This window comes from Lutra lutra, chromosome 8 (genome assembly GCF_902655055.1).
Source record: "Lutra lutra chromosome 8, mLutLut1.2, whole genome shotgun sequence".
Taxonomy (NCBI): Eukaryota; Metazoa; Chordata; class Mammalia; order Carnivora; family Mustelidae; genus Lutra; species Lutra lutra.
Genome location: NC_062285.1, coordinates 91253835 through 91267045, shown reverse-complemented (window position 1 = coordinate 91267045; position 13211 = coordinate 91253835). Strand labels below are relative to the sequence as shown.

General features: G+C 36.1%; 1 protein-coding gene across 3 annotated transcripts; it reads left to right on the top strand.

Moving 5' to 3' along the window:
* Window positions 1-156: 156 nt before the first annotated feature.
* Window positions 157-12774, top strand: CLEC2D (C-type lectin domain family 2 member D). 3 transcript variants are annotated; one of them, XM_047739920.1, is made up of 5 exons: window positions 157-409; window positions 3847-3960; window positions 5437-5621; window positions 10886-10989; window positions 11536-12108. In XM_047739920.1, exons 1-5 carry the CDS (start codon window positions 349-351, stop codon window positions 11615-11617), a joined length of 546 nt encoding a protein of 181 aa, XP_047595876.1. In that variant the 5' UTR covers window positions 157-348; the 3' UTR covers window positions 11618-12108. The 3 variants fall into 3 exon arrangements, with proteins under 3 accessions (XP_047595876.1, XP_047595877.1, XP_047595875.1); XM_047739921.1 differs by lacking the exon at window positions 11536-12108 and adding an exon at window positions 12115-12527 and having other exon boundaries at window positions 159-409; XM_047739919.1 differs by lacking the exon at window positions 11536-12108 and adding an exon at window positions 12534-12774 and having other exon boundaries at window positions 162-409.
* Window positions 12775-13211: the final 437 nt, after the last annotated feature.

Genomic DNA, 13211 nt, shown 5'->3' with positions numbered 1-13211 from the left:
TGGGAATTCCAAGATAATGTGAAATTTATCAAGGTTTACTTTCTGTCCTCTTTGACAACAAAATCATGAAAAAATGCAAAATAGGATAAACCTGAAAATTTATATTTACTTCTGCCGATGTACAAGTTGAGAGTTACCAAATTTATGCTGAGAACCAGAAGAGGCATTTGCTGTAGCAAGCGGTTTTCAGCATCGTTTCTTTCTATTTCCTTTTTAGTCATGTATAACCAAAGCCAAAGCTTCAGTTAGAGGAAGTTCTAACCAGAATGTGAGTTTTTCTCGTTTTTGTCACATTCTGGAAATAAAATTGCCAACTGAGTGAGCTATCCTGTAAAAACTGAGCACAAAATGCATGACGGCAATCGACTAAAGAAAGACTGTGAACCAGTGGAATTGTTGGCAGACTCAAGTAAGAAGCTGGACTGTATGTCATGAATGTGGGCACTGAGGTGGTAAGATTATAGCAGTGATGGGATCTAGTTTCTGCACAGGGACTTTTCAAGGATGAGAGGTGGAGTGCTGAAGGTTATAAATTAGTTTATAATTTGTGTAAAACTATTCAGTTACTTAAGTGCACTTGTTTTAACAAGTAAGGAGAGAGAACTATTAGAGAAAGTTGTAAGAGAATGGGGGTCAGGTTAAATTTATGATTGAGAATAAATATTTTAAAATTAATGTCACTGAAACACATACTATTTTATTGATATTAATATTATTAATAACCCATCAACCAGCTGTTAAATATTAAAATTCAAAATATTAAATTAAACATTAAATGATGAAATTAAAAATTAATAAACATTAATAAAATTAATTTTACTGAGGGGCACCTGGGCGGTACAGTTGGTTAAGCACCCTACTCTTGATTTTGGCTCAGGTCATGGTGTCAGGGTCATGAGATGGAGCCCCACATTGGGCTCCAGTTTCTGCATGGAGTCTGTTTAAGACTGTCTCTCTCTTCTTAACTAAATAAATTCATTATTTATTATAAATTATTCAGTAACATTATTTTATCAACAATATTAATATTAATTCTAGTTATTATTTTAAATATTTATTCATATTATTATGAATATAAATTTAATTTATTATATACTTATTAATTATTAAAAATAATTTTACTGAAAAGAGCAATACATAGTTGAAAGTGTTATATTGACACATGGTATTATCATTATTAAATAAGGCAAAAAGGGGGACGCCTGGGTGGCTTAGTCAGTTAAGTGTCTGCCCTGGCTCAGGCTATGATCTCAGGATTCTGGGATTGAATGCCACATCCAACTCCCTGTTCAGCAAGGAGTCTGCTTCTCTCTTTCCCTCTGCCCCTTCTCCCAGCTCGTGGACTCACTCTCTTAAATAACTAACTAAATAATATCTTTAAAAATAAGTAAGGTAAAAAAATCTATAATGAAATCTCATAGGAAAGAAAGAATTAAAAAGGAAAGGTTAAATAAAGAGTTTAACAAATAAAAAACATAAACAGAAGTCAAAGGAAAAGCAATAGAACATTCAAATAGAATTATCTTACTTTGTACAATAAAAAGAAAATATGTAAATATACATATGTAATCATATATATTATGCATTTATACGAAGCTTGAAACCTTTTAAGATTTTATTTATTTATTAGACAGAGATCACAAGTAGGCAGAGAAGCAGGCAGGGAGCTGGGGGAAGCAGGCTCCCCACCGAGCAGAGAGCCTGATGCAGGGCTTGATCCCAGGACCCCGGGACCATGACCCGAGCTGAAGGCAGAGGCTTTAACCCACTGAGCCACCTAGGCACCCCCAAAGCTTGAACTTAAAAAAAAAACAAAACACTTGTATTTGTGGGCACTTGGGTGGCTCAGTGGGTTAAGCCTCTGCCTTTGGCTCAGGTCATGATCTCAGGGTCCTGGGATAGAGCCCCACATCAGGCTCTCCGCTCAGCAGGGAGTATGCTCCCCCCGCTTCCCTCTCTGCCTGCTTGAGATCTCTTTCTGTCAAGTAAATAAATAAAATCTTAAAAAAAAAAAAAACCTTGTATTTGAGGCTTTATATGATGACTTAATAAGTGAAAAAAAAAAGTATTTGGTACCAGTTGGGGAAAATTGAAGTGTCATAATTTAGGACTGAAAAAAAATATTTTTGTCTTTGGTACAAGTAGTAATCAATTTAGAGAGAAGGCATTTAAGATGAGGAAAAGATGATTCCTAATTATTGTTAAATGACTTCATTTATTTCTTTATTCATTTGGTATTATGAATATTTCTACAACAGCCGCTTTAAGGTATATGTCAGATAATTCCAACATCTGTGTCATCTCACCGTTGGCTTCTCTTGATTGTCTTTTCCCATGGAAGTTGAAATTTTCATGGTTATTCATATGCTGAGTAGTTTTGGACTGTATTCTGGACATTTTGAATGAATATTTTGTTGTGAGACTTTTGACTTTATTTAAATTTTGGTTTTAGCAGGCAATTACTCTGGCTAAATTCAGACATTCTGTCTGCTTAGATTCCAAAGTCAGCTCACTTTTTGGATCCTTTGTAGGGTTATTCACATCTTTCCTGCACGTATATCAACCAGTGGTCAATCTGGTAAACGTTAATGAAAAGCTTTCTAGTGTGGATAGAATATATTTTTAAAGATTTTATTTGTTTATTTTAGAGAGAGAGAGAGAGTGAGAGTGAAAGAGAGGGTGAGAGGGGAGAAGGTCAGAGGGAGAAGCAGACTCCCCATGGAGCTGGGGGCCCGATGCAGGACTCCATCCCAGGACTCCAGGATCAGGACCTGAGCTGAAGGCAGTCACCCAACCAACTGAGCCACCCAGGTGCCCCTAGTGTGGATAGAATGTTACAGAGAAATATGCCTGTTTAGCCAAGAACATCTCTAGATGAAGTAGCTAAGAGAGTGTGTGGTAGCTAAGAGATGGAGTCAGAAGTTCCAATGATTTAAATTTTACATGATTTTAAAATTTACAAGAGGTTTTAGGAGTACCTGGGTGGCTCAGTCCTTAAGCGTCTGCCTTAGGCTCAGATCATGATCCAGGGTTCTGAGATCAAGCCCTGCATGGGGCTCCCTGCTCAGTGGGAAGCCTGCTTCTCCCTCTCCCACTCGCCCTGCTCCCTCTCTCAGCTGTGTCTCTCTCTATCAAATAAGTACATAAATAAAATCTTAAAAAATTTACAAGAGTTTTTAGATAATGCAGAATGTTTTGAGCTACAATGCAAATGTAGAAAATTGTACAAAACAAATACACAGCTTAATGAATTATTCTAAGTTGAGCATCCTTATTAAATACTGTCTTTGTCAGAGAAAGAAGCTTGCTACCAAGTTCAGAGGCCCACCGGGTATTCTCTTGAATCAAACTAAATTGACTTTTAGGAGAATCATTATCTCACTTTAATTTTGACTTAAAAAAAAAAGCCTTTTAAGTCCATTTTAATCCAAAGATTCCCCCATATTGCTTTTTAAAATTTGCTTTTCACTTTTTTCATTAAGATACAAGATAATTAATTACGTAGAATTACGTAGAATGTTTTTTAATTGATGTGATTCTCATCTCTTGTGTTTCTATTAAATTGATACCTGGATCTGGACCTTTAATGAGATTTGTGTTTAGTTTTTGGGAGGGGTGCAAAGCTGTTCATGGGTTGTATGTTAAGATCAATTTTAATTTCTGTGAACAATTAAATCCAGAACGAAAATTATAAATTCACAAAATAACAGGACAATTGCCCCCTCTAGTGGAAAGGAATGAAGTGGAAGTAGCATTTTGATGGTTAGTTCTTCTACTAGTCTGATGTCTATTCTGAATTTAATATAAACAAAAACAAAAACACATTTTCAATTATATTTTTTCCAGGTAATCTGCATCCAAGGGAGCATTCTATTACCAATATTCTGAATCGAGTCTTGGTTTTACCCATAATCATATTGCTCATAATTACAGTGATTGCAATACTAGTGGGTTTTTTAGGTAAGTGAATTGTAATCTTTGTTCATCTAGAGAAGTTCACTTTCCAAAAGAGAGAGGACTTATAGACAATTTTCCTGTTCTTTACACTTCCTAATTTTTAAAAAATCTCACTGAGTTAAATTCTAATTACCTTGGAAGTTGGGTCTTTGATTTTAATTGTGTAATATAGAGGTCATATTATTGCAAGCTTAATAGAAGGACCAGAGCCTGCATAAGGTAGAACCCAGTTTCCAACCATATTGTGCTTTAATTTATATTATTGCTAGGTCTTTTATCATGTAGTTTTACTCTACAGGTATACATATATATATATATATATATATATATATATATATATTTACATACTCATATATTTTATTTACAAACATGTAATTATATACTTTATATATTTTATATATAAATTTACTCTCAAATTACATTTTATTTTTAAAAATTTTTCTTTGGATTAAGGATATGTGAAAAATGAGCTATAACTGACATATAACATTATATTGGTTTCAGGTGTACAATATAATTGAAATTACATTTTCAACTAAAATTACTTCAAAGGTATTGTGTGCAGATCCTTATGGAGAACACATCAAAATAGAGCTGTATAAGCTGAGTGTGTATGATTTATGAAATTGTGTTTATGTTTGAATATTGGCCAAGAATTCAGTAATTTTAAACAATATGTTAGTGAGGACAGAGGCTGAGATGATATTAGAAAGAAGAGAGGACCTCAAAAACATGGTGTCTTACAAAATATAGATCTTTCTGGCCTTTCAATAATCCTGTCACTTATGAATAGGACTGGGGGGCTGTTATTTTCCATTATTCCCTATGATATCACTGACTTTATCCTCATAGGACTATTTAGACATATATCTGGTGATTTCATCTCAAGAAACCTTATTCACAAAAGATATCTATACCCTGCCCCTCGTTTTATTTAGGAAAGAATCTAGAGCTCTTGAACTATCTGTTCTCTAAGGCTGATAAAATGTTGCTATTGATTACCCAGCATTAAGGAAAGGTAACAGTAGTCCAGAGTTTAAGGCATTATTAATTCTTTTTCAATCAACCCACTAACTAAGACATTAGTTGAACCTTAGCTTTGACATTTATTATGTAGTGTATGAAATGACTTTCAGAATTCTATTCCTCATTTGAAAAAGAAGGACAATACATTTAGTATTTCACATGACCATTGAAAAGTGTATTAAAAAGCACTTGGTGGGCGCCTGGGTGGCTCAGTGGGTTAAGCCGCTGCCTTCGGCTCAGGTCATGATCTCAGGGTCCTGGGATCGAGGCCCGCATCGGGCTCTCTGCTCAGCAGGGAGCCTGCTTCCCTCTCTCTCTCTCTCTCTGCCTGCCTCTCCGTCTACTTGTGATCTCTCTCTGTCAAATAAATAAATAAAATCTAAAAAAAAATAAATAAAAAGCACTTGGTAATATATATAGGAAAATATAAAAGCAAGTTGTTTTTATTTTTAGTAACCGGTAGAAAATTGCATCGGATGTCATCAGAGTGTCTTGAAGCCGCATGCCCAGAAAGCTGGATTGGTTTCCAAAGAAAGTGTTTCTATTTTTCTGATGACTTCAAGAATTGGACATTCAGCCAGAGGTTTTGTGACTCACGTGGTGCTGATCTTGTTCAAGTTGAAACCATCCAGGAACTGGTAAGAAAATAGTTTTACCTAGAATTAAAATAAAATGGCCCCTCCAAACAAGTACTGTTTCTGTAAATCCCTTGGAAATCACTTCAGTTGGTAGGAGTTGAAGAAAAAATGGCAGCCCATCTCTGTGTCTTCCCCTCAGCAATGAAAAGCAGCAGTAGCTCCTGGAATCTGTACCTAACTCTGTACAACTATTGAGCTAGCAGAAACTTCTTCAAGTAACTGTTTTGGAACTCTGGAGTCTTGTAGCATCCAAGGGATAATTTAATGAAGAGGTTAGTAAATTTCACTTAATCCCAGTGAGTTTCAACTTTCCCACTCAGTGGCTACCATTCCCCACACCTCATCATGTCTGGGAGCCATGGATACTTCTGGCCATGTTCCTGGTAAAACTTGCTGGAACCAGGATGGCCAATAAGAGCATTGTTCTTCAAATATTGTGGTTATGTGTTGTGATTTTTGAGTGCTGCTTTTCATTTTTTTAAAGATTTAATTTATTTATTTATTTGACAGAGATCACAAGTAGACAGAGAGGCAGAGAGAGAGAGAGAGAGAGAGAGAGGAGGAAGCAGGCTCCCCGCCGGGCAGAGAGCCTGATGTGGGACTTGATTCCAGGACCCTGGAACATGACCCGAGCCTAAGGCAGAGTCTTTAACCCACTGAGCCACCCAGGCACCCCGAGTGCTGCTTTTCATTGTTGAGGGGAAGATACAGAGATGGGCTGCCATTTTTTCTTCAACTCCTTCCAACTGAAGTGATTTCCAAGGGATTTACAGAAATTGTACTTGTTTTTTTCCCCCTTTTGGGAGCCAGGCATTTAAGAAAATCTTTGGCTGGTAACTGGCTGACCTTAGAAATAACAGAATAAAAATTTCAGTGACCACACAGAGTTGGGAATACATTTTTTGCAAAAATTATTAGAAAAGTCACAAACATATGGCTCCAAATCTCAATAATCAAAATTCAACAATCTTTGAATAAAATAATTATATTCCTAGAGTTAACACAATAAAATACTCATTATATCCTGTTCTGAACAAAGAAATTACAAAGCATAAAGATGAATAGAAAGGCATAGCCTATTCACAGGGAGATATATCTGACAGAAATATCTGTCAGAGATATATCTGACAGAGATATATCTGACAGAAACCATCCCCAAAGGAGCCCAGTCATTGGAAATATCAGTTAAAGACATAAAATCTACTGTCCTAAATATGGTCAATGAACTAAAGAAAACCATAGACAGAAAAAGTAAAAGAAATCAGGAAAATGGTATATAAATAAAATGAGAATATCAATAAAAAGGTAGACATTATTAAAGGAATGAAATAGAAATTTTGGAGCTAAAAGTACAATGATTGAAATGAAAAACTCACTAGAGGAGTCAAAAGCATATTTGAACAGGAAGAAGAAAGGATCAGCAAACTTGAAGATAAGACAATTGAATGTATCCTGTTTGGGAATGGAAAGAAAAGAAAAGAAACCAAAGAAAAATGAACAGATCCCTAAGGAACTGTAGTGTCATCAAGCAAATCAATAAATGCATTGTAGGGATCTCAGAAAGAAAAGAGAAAAAGAAGTAGGAGAAATATGTAAAGAAATAATGGCCCAAAGCTTCCCAAAGTTGAGGAAGGAGATGAATATACATGTCCAAGAGTCTCAACAAATTCCTAAGCAAGATAAATTCAAAGTAATCCCCACGAAGTCAAATGAGAGTCAAGCAGTCAAAACCCAAAGAGATAAATTTGAAAGCAGCAAGAGGAGGGACTAGTCAGGTACCTGGGAGCCTTAGTAAGATTAACAGTTGATTTGTCCTGAGAGACTATAGAAGCCAGAAAGCAGTGGTATTACATATTTTAAAAATTCTGGGGGGCACCTGGGGTGGCTCAGTGGGTTAAAGCCTCTTCCTTCAGCTCAGGGCATGATCCCAGGGTCCTGGGATGGAGCCCTTCATCGGGCTCTCTGCTCAGCAGGGAGCCTGTTTCCCTTCCTCTCTCTCTGCCTGCCTCTCTGCCTACTTGTGGTCTCTGTCAAATGAATAAATAAAATCTTTAAAAAAATTCTGTGGGCACCTGGGTGGCTTAGCAGGATAAGCCTCTGCCTTCAGCTCAGGTCATGGTTTCAGGGTTTTGGGATCAAGCGCCGCATCGGGCTCTCTGCTTGGCAGGGAGCCTGCTTCCCCCTCTCTTTCTTCCTGGTTCTCTGCCTACTTGTGATCTGTCTCTCTGTCAAATAAATAAATAAAATCTTTTTAAAAAATTCTGCAAAAACCCCTGCTGATCAATAATTCTGTATCTATTGGGACACCTGGTTGGCTCAGTTGGTTAAGCGTCTGCCTGTGGCTCAGGTTGTGATCCCTGGATCCTGGGATTGAGTCCCACACTGGGCTCCTTGCTCAGAAGGGAGTCTGCTTCTCCCTCCACCTGCTTCTCCCCCTGCTTATGCTCCATCTCCCTGACAAATAAATAAAATCTTAAAAAAAATAATTTTGGGGGCACCTGGGTGGCTCAGTGGATTAAAGCCTCTGCCTTCAGCTCGGGTCATGATCCCAGGGTCCTGGGATCGTGTCCCGCATCGGGCTCTCTGCTCAATGGCGAGCCTGCTTCCCCCCCTCACTCTGCCTGCCTCTCTGCCTACTTGTGATCTCTCTATGTCAAATAAATAAATAAAATCTTAAAAAAAATTTTGTATCTGTTGAAACTGTCTTTCAGAATGGGGAAAAATTAAAACACTTCTAGACAAACAGCAGCTAAGGGATGTTCTTAGCAGTAGACCTATCCTTAAGCAACTATAAAGTCTGAAATTAAAGTACATTAGATAGTAACTCAGAGCCAAAATAATAAAGAACACTCATAAAGGTAACCACACAGATAAATTATAAAAGCCAGTATTACTATACTCTTGGTTTAGTTTGTAACTTCTCTTTTTTCAGAAAAGATTTACAAGATGAATTCGTAATACAATATTATAGATCTATGTTAATGTGCATACAATGTATACATATATAATCTATGACAATAATATAAAGACAAGGTTGGAGATGTATAGGGGCAAAATATTTATATAGTATTAAAACCAAGTTCAGGGGCGCCTGGGTGGCTCAGTGGGTTAGGGCCTCTGCCTTCAGCTCAGGTCATGATCCCAGGGTCCTGGGATCAAGCCCCCCATCAGGCTCTCTGCTCAGTGGGGAGCCTGCTTCCTCCTCTCTCTCTTTCTGCCTGCCTCTCTACCTACTTGTGGTCTGTCAAATAAATAAATAAAAATCTTAAAAAAAACAAGTTCATATTATAAACTAGATTGTTATAAGTTTAAGTTTAATTGCAACCCCCAAGGTAACCACTAATAAACTTACTATAATCCATACAGAAAAAGAAAGAGGGAATAAAAATGGCACTTACAAAAGCTCAACTCAATAAAAAATGCAATAATAGAGGAATTAGAGAATAAAGAACATATAAGAGGTATAAAAAATAAATATGGATTCCTCACTGGGAGTGGAACCTACTAAAAAAAAAGAAGATAAATGGTAGAAGCAAGTCCTTCTTTATGGGTAATCACATTAAATGTAAATGGATGAAACTACCTGATTAAAAGGTGGAGACTGGCAGTTGGATGAAAACAAAATGAGATCCATCTGTATGTTCTCTCTCAGAGACTCACCATAGATATAAAAACACAAGGAAGATTAAAGTGAAAGGATGGAAAAAGATACTACATGCAAATAGTTACCAAAATAGAGCTGCGTGACTATATTCTTGTTGGATGAAATAGACAAAAGCAAAAAAATTTATGACACAAAGAAGGATATTGTATCTTGATACAAATTTTGATACAGTAAGATCTAACAATTATAAACATGTCGTACCCTAATAACACAGTCCCCAAATATATGAAGGAACAATTGACAGAAGTGAAATGAGAAATAGTTCTATTATAATAGCTGAAGACTTCATGATTCTACTTTCAATAATGGGTAAAACAACCAAAGAGAAGAATAGTGAGGAAATAGAAGTGTTGAACAGTTCTGCAAACCAATTAGATGTAGAAGACATACAGAAGACTCCTCCCAACAACAGAACACATATTCTTCTCAAGTGCACATGGAATGTTTCTTTGGGATAGATAATATGATAGGCCACAAAACAAGTTAGTAAATTTGAAAAGATTGAAATCATATAAAGTTATTTTTGCAGTCACAATGGAATGAAACTAGAAATCAACAACAGAAAGAAAACTGGAAAATGCACAAATATGTTGAAATTAAACAACCCACTATTAAATATCCAGTGAACAAAAAAGAAATCACAAGGGAAATTAGAAGATACCTTGAGACAAATGAAAACACAATATACCAAAATTCATGATATGTGGTAGAAGCAATATAAGAAGGAAATTCAGAGCTGTAAATGCATACCTTAAAGAATAAAAAAATCAAAAGTCAGTATCCCAACTGTATACCTCAAGGAAAAGAAAAATAAATACGTTTATGACTTCAAAAGAGTAAAAATTTTCCTGAAGTCATTAAATCACTAATCCACTAATCATAAGGGAAAATCATACATTTAATTATAGTGAAATTAATACTTGTAATAATAAGAAAATACTCTAAGTGTTAACAAGGATGTATAGCATGGAAAACAGGCCTATAATGCTGGTGTAAGTGTAATTTCTTACAATGACATCAAAAAAGAGTTTGGTGTCATTTAGTAAAATTGGCAGTAAGTATCCACTGTGGCCTGATCATCCATTCCAGGACAGGTGCCAAGAATGTCATTACAACATTCATAATAACTTCAAACTTGAAATAATCCTGGTGGAAACCAATAATAGAATAGATGAACAAACTGTGGATTATTAATACAAAGTAGCACTACACTGAATTAAAAGTGAACAAATTATCAGCAATTTCTCTTAGTTTTAATATTTGTGTGTTTATGTTGCTGTAGCATATCTAGTCTCTATGTATTATAAAACAATATAAAATTAAAAAGGAGGAAATCATAAGAGCAGTTAAGAATATAGCATACAGGTGCTCCTGGGTGGCCCAGGTCATAATCTTGAGGTCCTGGAATTGAGCCTCACATCAGGCTCTCTGCTCAGCCTCAGCTCTCCCTCTGCCACTACCCCCTGCTTGTCGTGTCTCACTCTGTCAAATAAATACATAAAATATTAAAAAAAAAAAGAACATAGCATAGAAACATCATTTCTTCTGGGAGAGGTCAGATAATGACAGGTTAATGCATATCATCTTTGTTTTCTAAAAGAATTTCCTACTGAGGTATAAAGGCCCTTATGACCACTGGATTGGGATCAGCAGAGAACTAGGCCAACCATGGAAATTGATAAATGGTACTGCATGGAGCAACTGGTAAGTTCTGAAAGATATGATAGCACTATTTGTATTTGAATTTACTTTGCATGAAATCAAATGTGTTCTCCAGTTATATCCTCTAAAAATTTTTATTTTAGGATTAGTTATAAAGAAATAAAGTGAAAAATTGTAGGTGGTAGAAATTTTGAAACCTCCTCCAACCAATACCATGTGGCATGGTAGAATGATGAACTTAAAAACAGCCTCCTGTGTGTCATTGACCAACTCTTTCACGTTGAGCAAACTACACACTATCTTTAGTGTGTGTCTTACCTCTACAACAAAATTAATTGTACTTGCTCTATTGATCTCACAGGGTTGATGTGAGAATCAAAGATTTTGATGTATATGGCTGCGCTACTTAAACTTTAAAATCTTATATAAATGCAAGTGAAATTATATTAAACTATCACTGCATCAGTGTTCAACCATTTATATAGGGATGAGTGATGGTAATGGCATCCATTATAAGATCATAAATATAATGGTCAGCACAAGTATAGTTTGGCATTGTCAAATTTAATCTCAATCTTCTATCTATAGGGCCTTTATATTACTGGGAAAATTTCAGATAATGCTGGAAGACTTGGATTCAGACAGTTCTGCTAAATGTTTTCTTGTCTGAGCACATGAGGAAGTTTTGGAAAGTTGCTTTATGAGGTTATGAAAAAGTCTTCAGCATCGGAAATATCACTTTTCGTGGTGAAAAGGGCACTAGGTAGGACATTCATAGTTTTGAAAACTAGTTCTTACTTACTAGCTTTTTGATCTTAGACAGATACTAAGTTTTAAGAGTTAGAACTTATGTTTATACACTGTTGTATGTGTAGTGCCTAGCACATTGTGGAAACTTGTTAAATATTTCGTTTTAACCTTTACTTCTTCCTCAGCAATACTGAAATAATAATATTCACTTCACCTAATTCTCTAAGTGTTTAAAGGAGCAAATATATTGTTAACTATTCAGTTGCTGAAAATTATTCATCACACAGAAACAAAAAATATATTTTATTAAGGGCTAGCATGTCTCAACCATAGGCAAATCAGGTCACATGATAACAATTTCACACAGTACAGAGGAAAAACTTATAGTCTAAATACTGACTGAGATGTCCGTGGCAGGCCATTTAAATGCTGATGAACACCACAAGAGAAAATAAAGTCCCAAGAATAGCAGCAACAACAAAAATCACCTGCAATATAACAGCATTTCTTCCCTCTTTTCTTTCTCAAAGTGAAGAAGGTGAGAATAGAATGGGCCCTATATTTTCATTGATTTAGGTATGAATCTTAGTTTTACTTGTTATAAGAATCTTGGTAAATTCTGTTGTTTTGGTTTGTTTGGTTGATGTTTTTGTCCATGAAAAGAAATGATATAGACCTCAGAGGGTAATTTTTAGTATTAAAAAATGACATGTATAATGTATCTTACATTTAGAGGCTGATTTAATGTCAGTTTCCTTGTTTTCTTATCTTTATTCTCTCTGCTTTTGGAGAAATATCTGGTGGCCAGCTGATTGACTTTGCTTCTTCCATTGCAGTTTTCCTATCAGAGGAGGAGGAGAATGTGCCTATTTGAATGACAAAGGTGCCAGCAGTGCTAGGCATTACACAGAGAGGAAGTGGATCTGTTCCAAACCAGACGCGTATGTCCAGATGCAGAGACAAAGCTCTATCTGATCTTCGTATACTCATCGTAACGTACTACTAAATTTTAAAGCAGCAAGAGAATGGGGGTGCCTGGGTGGCTCAATCTGTTAAGCATCCATCACTTGATTTTGGCTCAGGTCATTATCTCAGGGTTGTCAGATCAAAACCCACATTGGACTCTGTGCTGGGTGTGGAGTCTGCTTAAGATTCTCTCCCTCTCAAACCCTCCTACACTGTTGGTGGGAATGCAAGCTGGTGCAACCACTCTGGAAAAGAGTGTGGAGGTTCCTCAAAAAACTGAAAATAGAGCTACCATATGACCCAGAGATTGCACTACTGGGTATATGTCACAGCCAGCGTGACAAATCGACCAGGAAAACATGAGGGTAAGAGGATGGTGAAAAGAAATTAAGAGACAAAGAGATGGGGGACACTGAGGAGGATGTCCAATAGTGCCAATTTTACTCCACATCTTACAATCATTTATAAGGCAGACCACAATAGAAGGAGTAATACATCCATACCTAGTCAGATGACTGCAAGTTTCTATAACAAGTTTACATTAACTA